Source organism: Salvelinus alpinus, chromosome 30 (assembly GCF_045679555.1).
Source record: "Salvelinus alpinus chromosome 30, SLU_Salpinus.1, whole genome shotgun sequence".
NCBI lineage: Eukaryota > Metazoa > Chordata > Actinopteri > Salmoniformes > Salmonidae > Salvelinus > Salvelinus alpinus.
The window spans coordinates 38,788,421-38,810,569 of record NC_092115.1 but is presented as its reverse complement, the minus strand read 5'-3'; the positions used below and the strand labels follow the sequence as shown (position 1 = coordinate 38,810,569).

Here is a 22,149-nt window from a genome sequence, read left to right as displayed (position 1 = left end):
CAGCCGCACGGATCTGTGTAAACCCGCTACAGCAAGTGTATATTTTTTATTTAAAATATTATTTCTATGAAATATAAGTTCCATATGTTTCGAAAACTGTATCACAAGTGACGATTATTGATGTTTCAAAATGTTAAAACTGTTTCGGGATTGTAGATCACATTGTCCCACCGGCAAGGAGTGCTTATAGCTGAGAACTCTTGGGATAGGGCAGAATGCCTTGGGTTCTCGAGAGGGTTCTCGGGTACACTCTTAGAAAACAGGGTTCATGTGGGTTCTTCGGGCAAAATGTCAAAACCTTTTCCAGAAAATGTTTAAATCCTCTAGAGATAGAACCTCAGATTTCTAGCTACAATTCAAAAAACAACTGCCATGTTTATCAAGCATGATGATGACTCAAGAAAACAGTTGTAAATACCAATAAGCACACAATCTGAAGCCATAATCATATGACAAACTATAAGCTAGATAAATAAGGTGGTTTGAACTTTATAGGCTACCATTTGTTAGCTAGCGAGGAAAAAGCCATCTCTAATTAGCCATTTTACAAGCTAGGCAACTGGTCTTACAAATAAATATTAATTTCAATGATTGAATATGCCAAATAGAGCTACAGTCCCAGCCTGACATATTCGCGATTAGCGCATTGTATCTTGTTATTTCAGTGTGGAGTCAGAGGATCCTTCTTTCGGCTGCTGCTGATAACAACAATGGTTCTCAACTGGTTTTGTCTCGGGACCCAAATTGAACCAGGTTGTCTGGGTAGGCCTATACATATTATTTAGTCTTCATTCTTGCAGATATAAGATTGACCCATATTTTGGCTCCTCTATTTTTTCTTCTCAGAAACCAGCCAGACAATATCCCATACAATAGCAGTAGGCTAGCTGTTCCATGAAGAAGGCATAAACCCTCTGAAGGTTGGTACCAATATTGATGTGGGCTGTACCTAAACTGTTTGGGTTTGAGTCTGCATGACTGTAAGGACAATACAATCTCAAAACGATGTTGGTATTCTTTTGTGTATTATATTATCTTCTTAGCTAGTACTATTACTATTTTATAGTAGTAGGCTAGCCTAGCCATAAATATATGAAACACATTTGGTTCAGTAGGTGAAGAAGAACCCTTTAGGGTTCTATTTGGTTCAGTGAAGAAGACGCACTAGGGTTCTGGTCAAATGGTTCTAATATAGAACTTTTAGGGCTGCCATATATAAAGCAAATTCATAGGACCCTTTTTGGTTCTACTTCTAACCTTTTTTTCTAAAAGGCTAGGGGCATGTTGTCAAACCTCAATCTATGATAAGAGAGCCAGTGCGCGAGCGCGAGCTCAGTTTATTAACGGCGCCGCACCGATAACCACGCTGAAGCCGCCCTCCTGTAGCATCTCCCGGTTTCTCAATCACACCCCATTTCTCGGGAAAGATGGTCGCGGTGGAAACATCCCCCAACTCGTCTCCTTCGGCGGAATGGGTCGGCTGTCTGGATAAAAGGTGCGTAGAAAACATTCCAGCGTCTCGGTCATGGCATCCTCGTGGCAGTCTAAACGCCAGGAGAAAAACCCCCAAAGAATTCGTGTTCGATTCATTCATCAGCGTCAACGTGACAAATCGTAATCGGTCATCTCTGCATGCGTGGGTGAGCGAGAGATGTGTTATTGCGTATCAGACGTCATTGACATCTTCATCTATTCCGTTGCGATAAAAAAAAATCTAAGCCAATTTCTAGGCTACTATTCATTGTGGTTACCCTTGTGTGTTTGTCCTTTTTGGTAGTCGTCGACAAAGGCGTTGATGGTCTTCTGGTTCACTGATTTATCCTCTTCACCACCGCAACGTTGTCACATTTTATTGCCAACGCTGCCTACACGCATAAGTCAGGTTATGCATTAGATTTAGACAGAACTTTACTGTAGCTTGTGCAGATTGTATTAGCCTACAAAGAATAGTGCATAGGCTTGGTTTATTTCAGGCGTGAAACAAGCTCGCGCCAGAGTCTCCTCTTTGAAGAGTCATTTGTCAGCCAGCTGCCTATGTGGACTGTCTGCTGCCAGCCATTCAACACACACACCAAAGGAGGTGGGTGGCAACGTAATTGGGGAGGATGGGTCCATAGTAATGACTGGAATAAATGTAACGGTAATCACTCATCAAACACACTAATCTTCCATGGTATTTGTATTATTTTCCGGAGAATGCATAGAGCACCTAGTTGGTTATCCCTTTTATACCGTGGCTATAATTGAACACATTTACTGCTAGAAATGTGTTAAACATCCACTGAAGTAGCTAGCAAGTTTACTACACTGAACAAAAATAAACGCAACATGTAAACTGATGGCCCCATGTTTCATGAGCTGAAATAAAATATACCAGAAATGTTCCATTCGCACAAAAAGCTCATCTCTCAAATTATGTGCACAAATTTGCTTACATCCCTGTTAGTGACCATTTCTCCTTTGCTAAGATAATTCATCCACCTGACAGGTGTGGCATATCAAGATGCTGATTAAACTGCATGATCATTACACAGGTACACCTTGTGCTCGGGACAATACAAATACACTCTAAACTGTGCAGTTTTGTCACACTACACAATGACACAGATGTCTCAATTTGAGGGAGCGTGCAATTGGCATTGCTGACTGCAAGAATTTCCATCAGAGTTGTTGCCAGATAATTTAATGTTCATTTCTCTACCATAAGCCACCTTCAATGTCATTATAGAGAATTTTACAGTATGTCCAACCGGCCTCACAACCACAAACCACGTGCAACTATGCCAGCCCAGGACCTCCACATCCGGCTTCTTCACCTGCGGGATCGTCTGAGACCAGCCACCCGGACAGCTGATGAAACTGTGGGTTTGCACAACTGAATTTCTGCACAAATGGTCAGAAACCATCTCAGGGAAGCTCATCTGCGTGCTCGTTGCCCTCATCAGGGTCTTGGCCTGACTGCAGTTCAGCTTCGTAAACGACTTCAGTGGGCAAACGCTCACCTTCGATGGCCACTGGCATTCTGTAGAAGTGTGCTTTTCACGGATTAATCCCGGTTTTAACTGTACCTGGCAGATTGCAGACCGAGTTTATGGCGTTGTGTGGGTGAGCGGTTTGCTGATGTCGACGTTGTGAACAGAGTGCCCCATGGTGGCGATGGGGTTATGGTGTGGGCAGGCATAAGCTTGAGACAACAAACACAATTGCATTTTATTGATGGCAATTTGAATGCATAGAGATACCATGATGAGATCCTTAAGCCCAATGTCGTGCCATTCATCCGCCACCATCACCTCATGTTTTAGCGTTTTAGCGTCGTGCCTAATAACAGCCCTTAGCCGTGGTATATTGGCCATATACCACACCCCCTCGTGCCTTATTGCTTAATTATAACACACAGCTTTCCAAGAAAACAAACAGACATTTAGTGTCTTTACATATATTTTAGAGGCTATTTATACAGAAAATGGGTATAAAACCTGTGTAAACTGTATTTATAATTATGACAATATTTTAGGTTGACAAAATATTGTCAACACAATTTCTGAAATATTACGTCTTACATTTTCCTTTAAGTAAAATTAGGAAATGCTTTTAACCCCTTAATAGGAAATACAGTCACCTATGCCTTCACTGCCATTCATTTCAAATTAGACTTGTTTGGATTACTCCCTGACTAAAATGCTGCCATTTTCATACCATTCTGGCACTTTGAGGGTATACAGTGCCTTCGGAAAGTATTCAGACCCTTTGACTTTTTCTACATTTTGTTACGTTACAGCCTTATTCTAAAATGGATTAAATTGTTTTCCCCCCCCCCCTCAATCTACACACAATACCCAATAATGACAAAGCAAAACCAGGTTTAGGAATTTCAGCAAAAAAACTGATATCAGATTTACATAAGTATTCAGACCCTTTACTCAGTACTTTGTTGAAGCAAACCTCTCAATCCTCTCTGTCAGTTTGGATGGAGAGCGTTGCTGCAGAGCTATTGTCCTGAAGCCACACTTGCGTTGTCTTGGCCGGGTGCTTAGAGTGGTTGTCCTGTTGGACGGTGAATCCAGTCTGAGGTCCTGAGTGCTCTGGAGCAGATTGTCATCAAGGATCTCTTTGTACTTTGCGCCGTTCGTCTTTGCCTCGATCCTGACAAGTCTCCCAGTCCCTGCCGCTGAAAAACATCTCCACAGCATGATGCCACCACCATGCTTCACCATAGGGATGGTGCTAGGTTTCCTCCAGATGTGACGCTTGGCATTCAGGCCAAAAAGTTTCATCTTGGTTTCATCAGTCCAGAGAATCTTTATTCTCATGGTCTGAGAGTCTTGAGGTGCCTTTTGGCAAACTCTAAGCGGGCTGTCATGTGCCTTTTACTGAGGAGTAAAAGGCCTGATTGGTGTAGTGCCACAGAGATAGTTGTCCTTCTGGAAGGTTCTCCCATTTCCAGAGGAACTCTAGAGCTCTGTCTGAGTGACCATCGGGTTCTTGGTCTCCTCCCTGACCAAGACCCTTCTCCCCCGATTGCTCGGTTTGGCTGGGCGGCCAGCTTTAGGAAGAGTCTTGTTGGTTCCAAACTTCTTCCATTTAAGAAGATCCACTGTGTTCTTGTGGATCTTCAATTCTGCAGAAATCTTTTGGTACCCTTCCCCAGATCTGTGCCTCGACACAATCCTGTCTCGGAGCTCTACGGACAATTCCTTCGACCTCATGGCTTGGTTTTTACTCTGACATGCACTGTCAACTATGGGACCTTATATAGACAGGTGTGTGCCTTTCCACATCATGTCCAATCAATTGCATTTACCACAGGTGGACTCCAATCAAGTTGTAGAAACATCTCAAGGATGATCAATGGACACAGGATAAACCTGAGCTCAATTTCGAGTCGCATAGCGAAGGGTGTGAATACTTATGTAAATAGGGTGTTTTCTGTTTTAATATTTTTTTTAATTTCCAAAATAAATGAAAACCCTGTTTCCACTTTGTCATTATGGAGTATTGTGTGTAGATTGCTGAGTATTTTTTTTTAAACCATTTTAGAATAAGGCTGTAACGTAACAATAGGTGGGAAAAGTCTGAATACTAAAGGGGTCTGAATACTTTCCGTAGGCACTGTATAATAGGATCTCTGGTCAGAGTATAGAATACTGTATTATCCATTAGGACAGCTGGGGAGTGTTTTGATGTTATGTTTGATGTTTTAAATTCCATCTGTATGGATGGAGGATAAAATAAAGAACCCATTTGATCAAGGCTGTACTGTGCGCGAGCACATCGCAACAGTCCATTCCTATATCTATCCTCATTATAATGACACAGCCACAGGTAACCATTGGCAACTTGAGCTCATTGCTCTCTCTTTCTCGCTCTCTCCGTTCTGTGTGATGCAGTTAGAAAAAGCGATGTTTCTAATAGGCATCACGAGGCGTCATCCTAAGAGTAAAGTGCCATCCTTTCCTTGGAATGCTGACAGGGGAGTTGGTCAATGTAGATGAAGGAAAGGAAGCCATGTTAGGCTGCATCGCAACCTCCTATCTGCATCTCTCCTGGTGGTGGAGATGAGGTTACAGTAGACATGCTGGACGGACGCACGCGCAATGTACAAATCAATAAGCCCAGGCAGCAATGCTAAATCAGCTGTCTGTTACGGACAGCTACTTTAAGTGTGTGTGTGTTAGTGGTGCGCTGGTCAGCTGTTTGTTCACCCACACTCTCCTGCAATTGCTAATAACCCATCCACAACCGCCCGACTATATCTGATAAAGGGAACATTTGATGCCTGCACCCAGCCCTAAACCGCTAATACAGAAAATTAGCTGTAGGCTACAGTCAGAGACGGCGGAAATATTTTTTGACGGGGTGCCAAATTTGTTTGTTTTTGCTTGATATAGATATTTCTGCTATACAGTGCATTCGAAAGTATTCAGACCCCTTCCCTTTTTCCACATTTTGATATATTACAGGCTTATTCTATAATGGATTAAATAGCCAGAGCCCGGACTTGAACCAGATCTAACATCTCTGGAGAGACCTGAAAATAGCTGTGCAATAGCTCCCCATACAACCTGACAGAGCTTGAGAGAATCTGCAGAGAAGAATGGGAGAAACTCCCCAAATACAGGTGTGCCAAGCTTGTAGCGTCATACCCAAGAAGACTCAAGCCTGTAATCGCTGCCAAAGGTTCTTCAACAAAGTACTGAGTAAAGGGTCTGAGTACTTATGTAATTAAGGTTTCTGTTTTGTATTTTTAATACATTTGCGAACATTTCGAAAAACCTGTTTTTGCTTTGTCATTATGGGGTATTGTGTGTGTGTGTGTATATTGATGAGAACAAAAAAACGATTTAATCCATTTTAGAATAAGGCTGTAACGTACCAAAATGTGGAAAAAGTCAAGGGGTCTGAATACTTTCCGAATGCACTGTAATAATTTCCGACATTTTGGTAGGCTAGTTGTTAGTCAACTTGTCTAATTAGGTAGGCCTACATGCAGCTTCTCTTCTTTCATTATATGTTGCCCTAGAAGACTAAATAAACCATTTCTCATCAGAATGTCATAAATCAATAGAATGACTGCTTTAGTCTAGTTGACAACGGTCAAGTTTCCTATCATCTCTGCTTCTTTCGCGGTGCAAAGACGTTTACTGTAGGGACCGGGAATAAAATGCAATTGGCTTAATTCAACCCCCCCAAAAAGGGAAAGATTTTCTTTGCAAAATTTCCAAATAACATCAGTTTGACCAGTTGTATCGAAATAGAAAGATGTGAAAATGACCTAACATGTTTCTGATAATATTTCAGTTCGGCTTGGATGCATATTTTATGTTGTGGTTGAAATACTATCAGCTCTTATGATGCTGATAAAGAAGGCACCTCTACAGACGGTATCCAACTTCACATTTGCATTCTCTCAAGATGCTGAAATAAATACATTATATTTCTCCACTCCTGTTCCCAAGTCAAAATTTTACCTACATTCGGTGTATAATTTTACTGCAAGAAATGCCTTGCAGGAGTTAATATTAAGGCTATGTGAGAGGTTATAGACCTACTGTCAGAGTCCAGATTTCCAGTTATCCCATCTGAACAGTAGGCAGTTCCCTTGACGTGCCGTAGGCCTATATGAAGTCCCTATCTTGTGGCTGTCGACTTTGTATAGCGCCTTACAATCCTCATCACACATAACACAGCTGGCACTGCTATTAGCCCATCCTCTTTTACCACTTCACCAACTCTTTCCAAAACATACATTTTCTGTCCCTCCCTTCTCTTTATTTTAAACTCTCCGTTTTGCAGCTTTTCTCTTAAGTTAAAACCCTCTACAATCTAAGCCGGGGGGGGTTCTACTAAGCTATATGGAATTGTTTTAAGAAGGTCCTACCAAGGATCATTTTGCTATTTGATTTTGTATTTTATGACCCCTTGAAGGATAAAAAAAAGATTTGATACATTTAATTTGGCCTTATTGCTATTAGCCCATACAAACGCATTGAATAATAGATTTATTACATGTAACAGATGGTCCCCCCCAAAGATCTAAGGGAAGTTTGTTCTGAAGTGACTGTCCTATATCTGTGAAATATATGAAAGATCAGGAAACAAACTCAGCAAAAAAAAGAAACGTCCTCTCACTGTCAACTGCGTTTTATTTTCAGCAAACTTGACGTGTAAATATTTGTATGAACATAGCAATATTCAACAACTGAGACATAAACTGAACAAGTTCCACAGACATGTGACTAACAGAAATGGAATAATGTGTCCCTGAACAAATGGGGGGGTCAAAATCAAAAGTAACAGTCAGTATCTGGTGTGGCCACCAGCTGCATTAAGTACTGCAGTGCATCTCCTCATGGACTGCACCAGATTTGCCAGTTCTTGCTGTGAGATGTTACCCCACGCTTCCACCAAGGCACCTGCAAGTTCCCGAACATTTCTGGGGGGAATGGCCCTAGCCCTCACCCTCCGATCCAACAGGTCCCAGACGTGCTCAATGGGATTGAAATCCAGGCTCTTCGCTGGCCATGGCAGAACACTGACATTCCTGTCTTGCAGGAAATCACGCACAGAACAAGCAGTATGGCTGGTGGCATTGTCATGCTGGAGGGTCATGTCAGGATGAGCCTGCAGGAAGGGTACCACATGAGGGAGGAGGATGTCTTCCCTGTAACGCACAGCGTTGAGATTGCCTGCAATGACAACAAGCTCAGTCCGATGATGCTGTGACACTGCCCCAGACCATGACGGACCCTCCACCTCCAAATCGATCTCGCTCCAGAGAACAGGCCTCGGTATAACGCTCATTCCTTCGATGATAAACGCAAATCCGACCATCACCTCTGGTGAGACAAAACCGCAATTCGTCAGTGAAGAGCACTTTTTGCCAGTCCTGTCTGGTCCAGCGACGGTGGGTTTGTGCCCATAGGCAACGTTGTTGCCGGTGATGTCTGTTGAGGGCCTGGCTTACAACAGGCCTTCAAGCCCTCAGTCCTCTCTCAGCCTATTGCGGCGGACAGTCTGAGCACTGATGGAGGGATTGTGCGTTCCTGGTGTAACTCGGGCAGTTGTTGTTGCCATCCTGTACCTGTCCCGCTGGTGTGATTTTCGGATGTACCGATCCTGTGCAGGTGTTACACGTGGTCTCCCTGTAGCGCTGTCTTTGGCGTCTCACTGTACGGACATTGCAATTTATTGCCCCGGCCACAGTCCTCGTGCCTCCTTGCAGCATGCCTAAGGCACGTTCACGCAGATGAGCAGGGACCCTGGGCATCTTTCTTCTGGTGTTTTTCAGAGTCAGGACACTAAAGAGGCCTTTCTACTAACTTTTTATAACTGTGACCTTAATTGCCTACCGTCTGTAAGCTGTTAGTGTCTTAACGACCGTTCCCCAGGTGCATGTTCATTAATAGTTTATGGTTCATTTAACAGGCATGGGAAACAGTGTTTAAACCCTTTACAATGAAGATCTGTGAAGTTATTTGGATTTTTACGAATGATCTTTAAAAGACAGGGTCCTGAAAAAGGGACGTTTCTTTTTTTTGCTGTGTGTGTGTGTGTGTGTGTGTGTATATACACATACAGTTTAAGTCGGAAGTTGACATACTCCTGACACTTAATCCTAGTAAACATTCCCTGTTTTAGGTCAGTTAGGATCACCACTTTATTTTAAGAATGTGAAATGTTAGAATAATAGTAGAGAGAGTTATTTATTTCCGCTTTTATTTCTTTTATCACATTCCCAGTGGGTCAGAAGTTTACATACACTCAATTAGTATTTAGTAACATTGCCTTTAAATTGTTTAACTTGGGTCAAATGGTTCGGGTAGCGTTCCACAAGCTTCCCACAATAAGTTGGGTGAATTTTGGCCCATTCCTCCTGACAGAGCTGGTGTAACTGAGTCAGGTTTGTAGGCCTCCTTGCTCGCACATGCTTTTTCAGTTCTGCCCACAAATTTTCTGTATGATTTGAGGTCAGGGCTTTGTGATGGCCACTCCAATACCTTAACTTTGTTGTCCTTAAGCCATTTTGCCACAACTGTGGAAGTATGCTTGGGGTCATTGTCCATTTGGAAGACCCATTTGTGTCCAAGCTTTTACTTCCTGACTGATGTCTTGAGATGTTGCTTCAATATATTCTCAGAATTTTCCTACCTCATGATGCCATCTATTGTGTGAAGTGCACCAGTTCCTCCTGCAGCAAAGCACCCCCACAATATGATGCTGCCACCCCCGTGCTTCACGGTTGGGATGGTGTTCTTCGGCTTGCAAGCCTCCCAATTTTTCCTCCAAACATAACGATGGACATTATGGTCAAACAGTTCTATTTTTGTTTCATCAGGCCAGAGGACATTTCTCCAAAAAGTATGATCTTTGTCCCCATGTGCAGTTGCAAACCGTAGTCTGGCTTTTTATGGCGGTTTTGGAGCAGTGGCTTCTTCCTTGCTGAGCGGCCTTTCAGGTTACGTTGATATAGAAGTTTTACTGTGGATATAGATACTTTTGTAACCGTTTCTCCAGCATCTTCACAAGGTCCTTTGCTGTTGTTCTGGGATTGATTTGCAGTTTTCGCACCAAAGTACGTTCATCTCTAGGAGACAGAACGCATCTCTTTCCTGAGCGGTATGACTGCTGCGTGGTCCCATGGTGGTTATACTTGCGCACTATTGTTTGTGCAGATGAACGTGGTACCTTCAGGCGTTTGGAAATTGCTCCCAAGGATGAACCAGACTTGTGGAGGTCTACAATTTTTTTTTCTGAGGTCTTGTCTGATTACTTTTGATTTTCGCATGATGTCAAGCAAAGAGGCAGTGAGTTTGAAGGTAGGCCTTGAAATACATTCACAGGTACACCTCCAATTGACTCAAATGATGTCATTTAGCCTATCAGAAGCTTCTTAAAGCCATGACATAATTTTCTGAAATTTTCCAAGCTGTTTAAAGGCACAGTCAACTTAGTGTATGCAAACTTCTGACCCACTGGAATTGTGATACAATGAGCTATAAGTGAAATAATCTGTCAGTAAACAATTGTTGGAAACATTACTTGTGTCATGCACAACGTAGATGTCCTAACCAACTTGCCAAAACTATAGTTTGTTAACAAGAAATTTGTGGAGTGTTTGAAAAATGAGTTTTAATGACTCCAACCTAAGTGTATGTAAACTTCCGACTTCAACTGTATATATATCATTCAAGGGTTTTTCTTTATTTGTACTATTTTCGACAACTATGAAAAAACACATATGGAATCATGGAGTAACCAAAAAAGTGTTAAATAAATCAAAATATATTTTATATTTGAGATTTTGCAAAGTAGCCACCCTTTGCCTTGATGACAGTTTTGCACACTCTTGGCATTCTCTCAACCAGCTTCATGAGGTAGTCATCTGGAATGCATTTCAATTAACAGGTGTGCCTTGTAAAAAGTTGATTTGTGGAATTTCTTTCCTTAATGAATTTGAGCCAATCCGTTGTGTTGTGACAAGGTAGGTGTGATGTACAGAAGATAGCCCTATTTGGTAAAATACCAAGTCCATTTTATGGCAAGAACAGCTTAAATAAGCAAAGAGAAAATAGTGTCCATCATTACTTTAAGACTTTGAAGGTCAGTCAATCCGGAAAATGTCAGTGCAGTCGCTAAAACCATCAAGCGCTATGATGAAATTGGCTCTCATGAGGACCGCCATAGGAAAAGAAGACCCAGAGTTACCTCTGCTGCAGAGGATACATTCACTTGAGTTAACTGCACCTCCGATTGCAGGCCAAATAAATTCTTCACAGAGTTCAAGTAACAGACAAATCTCAACATCAACTGTTCAGAGGAGACTGCGTGAATCAGGCCTTCAGGGTCAAATTGCTATTAAGGAACCACTACTAAATGACACCAATAAGAAGAAGAGACTTGCTTGGGCCAAGAAACACGAGCAATGGTTTTTGCAAATTTGAGTTTCTTGCTTCCAACCGCTGTGTCTTTGTGAGACGCAGATTAGGTGAACGGATGATCTCCACGTGTGGTTCTCACCGTGAAGCATGGAGGAGGTGTGATGATGTGGGGGTGCTTTGCTGGTGACACTGATTTATTTAGAATTCAAGGCATGTTTAACCTGCAGGGCTACTGAAGCAATACGCCATCCTATCTGGTTTGCGCATAGTCCCACTATCATTTGTTTTTCAACAGGACAATGACCCAAAACACACCTCCAGGCTGTGCAAGGGGTATTTGGCCAAGAAGGAGAGTGGGGTGCTGCAACAGATGACCTGGCCTCCACAATCACCCAACCTCAACCCAATTGCGGTGGTTTGCAATGAGATGGACCGTGGAGTGAAGGAAAATCAGCCAACAAGTGCTCAGCATGTGGGAACTCCAAGACTATTGGAAAAGCATTCCTTGTGAAGCTGGTTGAGAGAATGCCAAGATTGTGCAAAGCTGTCAAGGCAAAGGGTGTCTATTTTGAAAAATATAAAATATATTTTGATTTGTTTAACACTTTTCTGGTTACTACATGATTCCATATGATTTATTTCATAGTTTTGATGACTTCACTATTTTTCTGCAATATAGTAAAAAATAAAGAAAAACCCTTGAATGAGTAGGTGTGCCCAAACTTTTGACTGGTACTGTATATACAGTTCCCCATATCTGACTTCAGACCAGTCCCAAGATGCTTGTGGTTGTAGAGTAAAATGGAGAACACTCGTGTTCGTGAGAGTCTCATCTTTCGATGGAGGGGTCAATTTGAAGGCCAAACCGTTCTGACGCTACAGACGATTTTGTGAGAATACCAACTTTTGGGATGTCTCATGGTCTGACAAAACACTGCTCTAGCGCTGTCACCTTTGACCGCAGATGCGGAAGTGCGACATCGGCAAATGAGGTGGATTTAAGACGCATCCAATGCAAAAAACATATCTCTAGCTTAAATTGACCGATTTATTTTTATGGCCATTATTTATTTAATTTTTTAAGCATGCTAATTGGATTTCTTGAGTACAGTTAGGGCTTGAGGGTTACACACTAATGCCAGATAGCCTAGAATAATGAAAGGAAAAACCTCAATGCAGCCTTTTAGATATAAATTGCACAATAATTATACCGTTATGGATTTTTAAGGTATTGTTTTCCCTTTATTCATCCCTCCCGCCACCCACCTGCCCTTCATCCACACAATATTTAATGACCCTAAACCTGCCCGCCCCACAGATATAACCGTGGGGACTGCAGGTGATGTGGTTATGTGTCATCCCACTCATCACGTGTGTGTGTGTGTGTGTGTGGATGATAATAAGTGTAGGCTTTTACATGAAATCTGATCTGACCTCAGTTATTAACAGGCTTTAAGTTTAACTTCATTAGATTAGAACTGATCTGTAATACAGAAGGTGACAGAAACACAACACAACATCAATGGAGGTGAAAACATGACATTTATCTCAGAATAAAAAAGGGTCAATCTGTGATTGCTTCATCCATTTTGGACTGTTAAATAATTGATCTACTGTATACCCATTGATTCATGAATGTCACGTGTGCTCCCTCCGGCCTCTAGGTCGCCAGGCTGCTCGTTATGGCACACACCTGTCACCATCGTTACGTCATCAGACTCACCTGGACTCTCTCACCTCCCTGATTACCTTCCCGATACATTTCACTCCCTTTGGTTCCTTCCCCGGGCGTCATTGTTTCAGTTTCATGTTTGTGTTTTGTATTTTGTTGCGTTTATTTATTGAAACACTCACTCCCTGAACTTCCTGACTCTCAGCACACATCGTTACAATGATCTCAGTGCACATCGTTACAATGATCTCAGCGCACATCGTTACAATGATCTCAGCGCACATCGTTACAATGATCTCAGCGCACATCGTTACAATGAAGGATAGAACTTATACGGTGCATTCAGAAAGTATTCAGACCCCTTGACATTTTCCACATTTTGTTACGTTACAACCTTATTCTAAAATATATTAAATTGTTTTTTCCCCCCCTCATCAATCTACACACAATACCCCATAATGACCAAGCAAAAACCAGGTTTTTAGACATTTTTGCAAATGTATTAAAAATAAAAAACTGAAACCTTATTTACATAAGTATTCAGATCCTTTGCTATGAGACTTAAATTGAGCTCCGGTGCATCCTGTTTCCATTGATCATCCTTGATGCTTCTACAACTTGATTGGAGTCCACCTGTGGTAAATTCAATTGATTGGAAATGATTTGGAAAGGCTGTCAATATAAGCACCGAGACAGGATTGTATCGAGGCACAGATCTGGGGAAGGGTACCAAAACATGTCTGCAGCATTGAAGGTCTCCAAGAACACAGTGGTCTCCTCATTCTTAAGTGTAAAAAGTTTGGAACCACTAAGACTCTTCCTAAAGCTGGCCGCCCGGCCAAACTGAGGAATCGGGGGAGAAGGGCCTTGGTCAGGGAGGAGACCAAGAACCCGATGGTCACTGACAGAGCTCTAGAGTTCCTCTGGAAATGGGAGAACCTTCCATAAGGACAATCATCTGCAGCACTCCACCAATCAGGCCTTTATGGTAGCGTGGCCAGACTGAAGCCACTCCTCAGTAAAAGGCACATGACAGCCCGCTTGGAGTTTGCCAAAAGGCACCTAAAGGACTCTCCGACCATGAGAAACAAGATTCTCTGGGCTGATAAAACCAAGATTGAACTATTTGACCTGAATGCCAAGCGTCAAGTCTGGAGAAACCTGGCACCATCCCTACGGTGAAGCATGGTGGTGGCAGCATCATGCTGTAGGGATGTTTTTCAGTGGCAGGTAGACTAGTCAGGATCGAGGGAAAGATAAACAGAGAAAAGTACAGACAGATCCTTGATGAAAACCTACTCCAGAGCGCTCAGGACCTCAGACTGTGGGAGAAGGTTTATCTTCTAACAGGACAACACTAAGCACACAGCCAAGACAACGCAGGAGTGGCTTTGGGACAAGTCTCTGAATGTCCTTGAGAGGCACAGCCAGAGCCCGGACTTGAACCCGATCGAACATCTCTGGAGAGACCTGAAAATAGCTGTGCAGCGACACTCCCCATCCAACCTGACAGAGCTTGAGATGAACTGCAGAGAAAAATGGGAGAAACTCCCCAAATACAGGTGTGCCAAGAAGACTCAGGGTTGTAATCACTGCCAATGGTGCTTCAACAAAGTCCTGAGTAAAGGGTCTATTTCAATTTTTTATTTGTTATAATTTTCCAAACAGAAAAAATATAAAAGTTTTTTGATTTGTCATTATGGGGTATTGTGTGTAGATTGAACAATTTTATTTAATCCATTTTAAAAGAAGGCTGTAACGTAACAAAATGTGGAAAAAGTGAAGGGGTCTGAATACTTTACGAATGCACTGTAAATGCCTGAGGAGCTTAGTTCAACTGTCATACACCGTCAGAACCACAAATATTAGGTTGTTTTACTGTGTTGATCCATAGCCTCAAAACATGGTTACATTTTTTTTATATCAATCATGGTCAGTCTTTGTATCCACAGCTCTGTCTGAGTTTGAGTGGTTAAATTTAGGATAGGATAAAGTAATCCTCCTAACCCCCCCCTCCCCCTTAAAAGAGTTAGATGCACTATTGTAAAGTGGTTGTTCCACTGGATATCATAAGGTGAATGCACCAATTTGTAAGTCGCTCTGGATAAGAGCGTCTGCTAAATGACTTAAATGTAAATGTAAATTTATCCAGCCCCATCGCTCAGTTGTTTACCGAAACAGTGGCGTGGAGGCCACTTGATTGTTGGAACTGCAAATGTCCTCTCAAGTGCAGCTCCTGCTTGTAAAAAAATATGTAAAATGGCACTAGCTGTATTTGGTTGAAATGATAAAAATAGAAAACTATTAGTTTGGAAAACCAAAGTATATATTTTGATACAGTAATGAACAGAGACTTTGGAACTCTTGTGCTGTAGTATACAGTAAGAGAAGCTTCTAGAGCTCTCTGCTCTCTCCTGTCCTGTCTTCTCTCATCTGTACCACTGCAGGAATAGGTCAGCCATCTCTCACTGTGGCTCAGCTTTAGTCAGAGGTGTGTGTGTGTGTGTGTGTGTCGTAATGGTTTAGCTGTAAAATGAGGTGGAGAACTGAGATCACTATAGACAGAGGGAGAGGGATAATATAAAGAAGAGATGAGAGGGTAACAGGAGAATGAATCATGTGACTTACAGGTGGAAGGTGGCGTGAGCTGCTCTCAGACCACATCAGCTTTGGAAAGAAACTCATTCTACTGGATATGTTGTATGATGCTGGGAGAGAGAGCTGGAGAGCGAGGGGTACGAGAGAGAGAGATTTTAGAAGACAGTTGGACAGATGGGAGGTGACCTCAGTCTGTCACCTGTATTCTCTTTGTCTTCTAGACATCTGGGTCAATGCTGAGGAACATTCAAATGGTTGGGTTGCTCTTGTATGATTCTCTAACCGTTCCACCTGTCTAACAGATTAACCCTACAGTGGCAAAGAGATATGGAATGATGAGGATGGTGAAAAAGGAGGAGGACCAGGGAGATGAGTCAGAGTGGACAGGAGAGGAGCAGTGAGGAGTCAGAGAAAACGAGAGCGATTTACAACCTCGGGGCTCTGGCCTTCAGACAGAATGTGTCCCGCTAACAGACAAATGTTATTGTACAGAAAAGGTCTGAGGAAAAAAGGAGAATTATGAATGGAGCAGGCAGGTAACCCGTGATACAAGTCTGTATTCAACGTCCATCTATGTCTGAGGACGTCGGGAGATGACGTGGAAACCGGCCACTAGGGGCAACAGTGAGTGCTGTTACCGTCAAGTAGGTTTCTGTAAGCATCTACCTCTGGTTCCACCAAAGGCTGCATGTTTGAATCCAGCGATTTTGTTGTTTTTGAAATCTTTATTTGAAGCCTTTCCCAAACCCTAACCCGTACCGTAACCATTTGGAGTCAATGCCTAAACGTAACCTTAAACATGTTGACATTTTGAACAACCTTGAAATTTGACGTTTGGGAAACATGGATGAACATGTAATTCTGATGTGAGACTGTGAGAGCTTGTTGGAATGAAGAATGATGGATGGAAAGAAAATAAGGTAGATTAGAGACAAAGAAATAAGCCAAGGGCTAGGAGAAAGGAAATGAAGGGGAGAGATAGAAAGCCTAGTATTTGTACGAGCAGGTCTATGTATTAGCCATTCAGTAGGCTACTCACACTCACCATTGAGTCACCAGTGTCAGAGAAGAGCTGTAGGTCATAGGGTTTGAATGGTGGCTCGCCATCTACGGCCAAACGTGTGTGTGTGTGTGAGAGAGAGCTGGTGAAAGAGGGGGATGGGAGAGAGAAAGCGATGTGAACAGACACCCGCGTTTTCTCTGTATGATTGACTCGGCAGTGTTTCAACACATCAGAGACCTGTGTCTTTTAAGCTTACATCAGAGGTGTGTGTGTGTGTGTGTGTGTGTGTGTGTGTGTGTGTGTGTGTGTGTGTGTGTGTGTGTGTGTGTGTGTGTGTGTGTGTGTGTGTGTGTGTGTGTGTGTGTGTGTGTGTGTGTGTGTGTGTGTGTGTGTTTGTTTAAGTGTCTCAGAAATAACAGTATTAATGGGCTCTTACATCCACACTGCAGGGGTCCCAAGCTCAAAACGCCTACAGCTATTCACAGAGAACAGAACAGCAGAGAAACACAGAACAAAGCACACACACACATACACACACACACACTTACATCCCCAATCTCTCTCTGTAGGCCTGCAGAGCGTTCCGGAGAGGATGTGGATATTATTCTGACCAGACTAAAAGGGGTTAAAGCCTTCCAGAGGTTCCACCCCTCCTTGCTGCTGCAGATCTGCTCCTGTGCCTTCTACGAATACCTGGAGAAAGGCATCACCTGGAAGTATACGCACACACACACACACACACTCACACACTGACACACTCACTCAGTGGTATGAACCCCTGGGTAAAGGCCTCGCCCTGTACTTCGTTGGCTTTCAGCTTTACTATGACTCGTCACTTCACTGTTGATCGTTTTATGAAGGCTTATAAGCTGTTATGTGATGGTGGTATGCTCTGTGCAGTGTTCCGCCAGGGTGACATCGGGACCAGCTGGTATGCTGTTCTGTCTGGCTCTCTGGACGTCAAGGTGTCGGAAACAGCCAACCACCAGGTAAATCAGTTCTGCTTGATACATTTGACTACAGCTCTATTCGGGGTTCCTCCTCTCTTGAAGGTTATGTTCTCCCTACTGAGTTCTCTGCGCTGTTCGTCTCGTGTTGCTCCTTGTGTAGTCCCATTACAGCCTTGATGAATGTTTTGGAGTGCATTGCCTACAATACTCCCATGTTAAAATATGCACGCTGGGCTAGCAGCTAGCGCGCTCCGGTTTTTAGCTCTGAGCGAAGCCGCTGCCTCTCAAACGCTCCTCTGAGGATTGAGCTAGTTACTGTGTGGAGGGTTCAGAGATGCTATAGTGAGACCGAGCGACGGACAGACAGAATAGATAGAGCGTGCAGGATTGGCTGTTAAAATTTGAGATGGAACTAAATGTCCAGTTACAAGTCCCTGTACCCGTTTGCCATGTTCATGTCTATTGGCGTAGCCTGGCCTAGTTCTGATGGCCATTTCTGAAATGTCATTTGGGACAGTAGGAAGATAAGTCCCCTCCTATCATATTAGACATGAGGGAGAGAGTGTGTGCACACGTGCAGGAAAGTGAGTACGTGTGTGCATGTGACTGTGCTTGTGTGTGTCTGCATGTGACTGTGTGTGTGTGTGACCTTGTCCGAGTGGTCAGATTATGGTCTTCCCTGAGGTGAGTTCTTAACGAGAAAATCCAACCCGAGAACCCTTCACACATGAATATATTAAAATATGGTAACCCGCCAGCTCTCTCACAGAGAGACCACGTTCAGAGTATCCGCTGTATCTGGGTCACTATCTGGCCATGCTAGAAAGGCCAGAAGAACAACACGTTCTATGTGGCCATGCTAGACAGGAATCTAGAATAACACGTTCTAACCACTAGTATGATTTGAACTACTAGCCTTATATCATTGACTCTTAGGCTGCGTTTACACGGCCATTCCAATTCTGATATTTTTCCACTAATTGGTCTTTTGACCAGTCAGATCAGCTCTTTTGCCAATAATTTGCCTCTGTAAACACAGCCTTAGATAGGAAGTGGGTCTGGATTGAACAAGCTTCTGTCTCTGTGTGAGGCTGCATTTGCACAGTTCTGATCTTTTGCTCAATTATAGGCAAAAGATCTGACCTGATTGGTCAAAAGACCAATTAGTGGCAACAATATCAGATTTGGGCTGCCTGTGTAAATGCAGTCTAACTAGTTAATGAAATTGAGTGTGTTCTGCCTGTGTGTGCCTAAGGATGCTGTCACTATCTGCACGCTGGGAATCGGCACGGCGTTTGGAGAGTCGATTCTGGATAATACTCCTCGCCACGCCACCATCGTCAGCAGAGAGACCAGTGAACTGCTCCGCATTGAACAGAGAGAGTTCAAGAGTCTATGGGAGGTGAGAGAGAGGAAGAGAGAGAGACACACAATTCAAATTGTGAAGTGGTTCATGCTCTGGCCACAAGAGGGCTGTCCACTGTTAATACCAGGCCTTCAGTACAGTCCTGTTTGTGTGAGCTTGTGGAACCTGCTGTCATTTTCACTGCCTGGGGGCATTGGGATGATACATGCTACAACTGAACCAGTCCTCATGTGAGTGTTTTTGAGCATGGGGGGGGGGGGTCTTTAACGTGTCCAGCAGTTGAGCGGCGGAGTAGGATGTGTAGGAAGTATAGCACTAGTGGGTTAAGAGTGTTTTTGTCTCTGTGTTAAGTGCACTCTCCCCCTGGCTGTCTTTCTTCAGCTCTCCCTCTCTCAGCTCTCTCTCTTCTCCGGTGTCTATTTTAGGAGTCTAGAGATAGATCAGAGAGAGCGTGACTGAGGCTGTAGCTCTTACAATGGACATAAAAACCTCAGTGTTTTGATCTCATGTCAAGTGTGTGTGTGTGTGTGTTTGACACAGGAGGAGATTAGGATTCATACAGTGTAACAGTGTGGGATATTAGCCTTGGTGCCAGTCTCTTACTGCTGCCATTGTCTTGAAGTAGCATATCACGCTGGTTAAAGGAGAGGAAACCACAAAGTGTCTGAAAGCTAGATCTGTCATAACACATCCCCAGGGCCAGGTCACACAGACTGAGAGTCACACTATTTGACAGATGATACAATAGTATTACTACAGGGGTCCAGAGACATGGCTGGACAGGGCCACCACTTTTAACAGACATACTATTCATCTCAACCCCACATAGTCACCCCAAAGTGTGTCAACTTCTGTCTTGTGGAATAAGAGGCGGCAGAGGAAAGGTTAGCCATTCACTTAATGATAAATGTAATCATTATTTGTTACAGTACTTTTTCAGTGCTATTTACCTGAGAACATGTTTCTTAGAATTTACACACTAGAATGATAATGGCGCCGGAGGCAAGCAACACTGAAGCATGCATGAGAGCACCAGCTGTTCCGGACAATTGTGCGATCACGCTCTCCGTAGCCAATGTGAGTAAGACCTTTAAACAGGTCAAAATTCCCAAGGCCGCAGGGCCAGATGGTTCCCAGGATGTGTACTCAGAGCATGCGCTGACCAACTGGCAAGTGTCTTCACTGATATTTTCAACCACTCCCTGACTGAGTCTGTAATACCTACATGTTTCAAGCAGACCACCATAGTCCCTGTGCCCAAGAAAGCGAAGGTAACCTACCTAAATGACTACCACTACGACTCACGTCGGTAGCCATGAAATTCTTTGAAAGGCTGGTCATGGCTCACATCAACACCGTCATCCCGGAAACCCTAGAGCCACTCCAATTTGCATACCGCCCCAACAGATCCACAGATGATCTGCCACGCTGATCCTGAACACGGGGGCCCCTCAGGGGTGTGTGCTTAGTCCCCTCCTGTACTCCCTTTTCACCCACCACCGCGTGGCCAAGCACGACTCCAACACGACACAACAGTGGTAGGCCTGATCACTGACAACAGCCTATAGGGAAGAGGTCAGAGACCTGGCAGTGTGGTGCCAGGACAACAACCTCTCTCTCTCAACGTGAGCAAGACAAAGGAGCTGATCGTGGACTACAGGAAAAGGAGGGCCGAACACGCCCCCATTCACATCGATGGGGCTGTAGTGAAGCGGGTCGAGAGTTTCAAGACCATTGGTGTCCACATCGCCAACAAACTATCATGGTCCGAACACACCAAGACAGTCGTGAAGCAGGCACAACAATGCCTTTGGGAGACTGAAAAGATTTGGCATGGCTCCCCAGATCCTCAAAGTTCTACAGCTGCACCATCGAGAGCATCCTGACCGGTTGCATCACCGCATGGTATGGCAACTGCTCGGCATCCGACCATAAGGCACTACAGAGGGTAGTGCTTACAGCCCAGTACATCACCAGGGCCAAGCTTCCTGCCATTCAGGACTTATATACTAGGCGTTGTCAGAGGAAGGCCCAAAAAATTGACAAAGACTATGGTCATCTGAGTCAAACTGTTCTCTCTGCTACTGCACGGCAAATGGTACCAGAGCGCCAAGTCTAGGACCAGAAGGATCCTTAACTGCTACAACCCCCAAGCCATAAGACTGCTGAACAATGAATCAAATGGCCTCCCTTTGTTTTTACACTGCTGCTACTCGCTGTTTATTATCTGCAGTATGCATAGTCACTTTACCCCTACCTACATGTACAAATTACCTCGAATAACCTGTACCCCCCCACATTGACTCAGTATACATTTGAAGTCGGAAGTTTACATACACCTTAGCCAAATACCTTTAAACTCAGTTTTTCACAATTCCTGACATTTAATTCTAGTAAAAATTCCCTGTCTTAGGTCACCACTTTATTTTAAGAATGTGAAATGTCAGAATAATAGTAGAGAAATTATTTATTTCTTCGTCCCCATGTGCAGTTGCAAACCGTAGGCTGGCTTTTTTATGGCGGTTTTGGAGCAGTGGCTTCTTCCTTGCTGAGCACCCTTTCATGGTAATGTCGATATAGGACTCATTTTACTGTGGATATAGATACTTTTGTACCTGTTTCCTCCAGCATCTTCACAAGGTCCTTTGCTGTTGTTCTGGAATTGATTTGCACTTTTCGCACTAAAGTACGTTCATCTCTAGGAGACAGAACGCGTCTCCTTCCTGAGTGGTATGATGGCTGCGTGGTCCCATGGTGTTTATACTTGCGTATTATTGTTTGTGCAGATGAACGTGGTACCTTCAGGCGTTTGGAAATTGCTCCCAAGGATGAACCAGACTTGTGGAGGTCTACAATTTTTTTTGAGGTCTTGGCTGATTTCTTTTGCTTTTCCCATGATGTCAAGCAAAGAGGCACTGAGTTTGAAGGTAGGCCTTGAAATGCATCCACAGGTACACTTCCAATTGACTCAAATGATGTCAATTAGCCTATCAGAAGCTTCTAAAACCTTTAAATCATTTTCTGGAATTTTCAAGCTATTTAAAGGCACAGTCAACATAGTGCATGTAAACTTCTGACCTACTGGAATTGTGATACTGTGAATTATATGTGAAATAATCTGTCTGTAAACAATTGTTGAAAAAATTACTTGTGTCATGCACAAAGTAGATGTCCTAACA

At 43.4% G+C, this 22,149-nt stretch overlaps 1 protein-coding gene across 3 annotated transcripts in view; it reads left to right on the top strand.

Annotated features, from left to right (window-relative positions):
- The first annotated feature begins 1,334 nt into the window (after window positions 1-1,334).
- Window positions 1,335-22,149, top strand: part of LOC139559796 (rap guanine nucleotide exchange factor 4-like) — a 43,330-nt gene continuing 22,515 nt past the window's right edge. For 2 of the 3 annotated variants that reach the window (XM_071376152.1, XM_071376151.1), the window contains exons 1-2: window positions 17,410-17,643; window positions 18,860-19,006. In XM_071376152.1, coding sequence (XP_071232253.1) covers window positions 17,425-17,643; window positions 18,860-19,006 — 366 coding nt within the window. In that variant the 5' untranslated portion in view covers window positions 17,410-17,424. Of the gene's footprint in view, window positions 1,496-17,223; window positions 17,367-17,409; window positions 17,644-18,859; window positions 19,007-22,149 lie in introns of those variants that run through there. The other variant, XM_071376154.1, reaches the window with a different exon arrangement.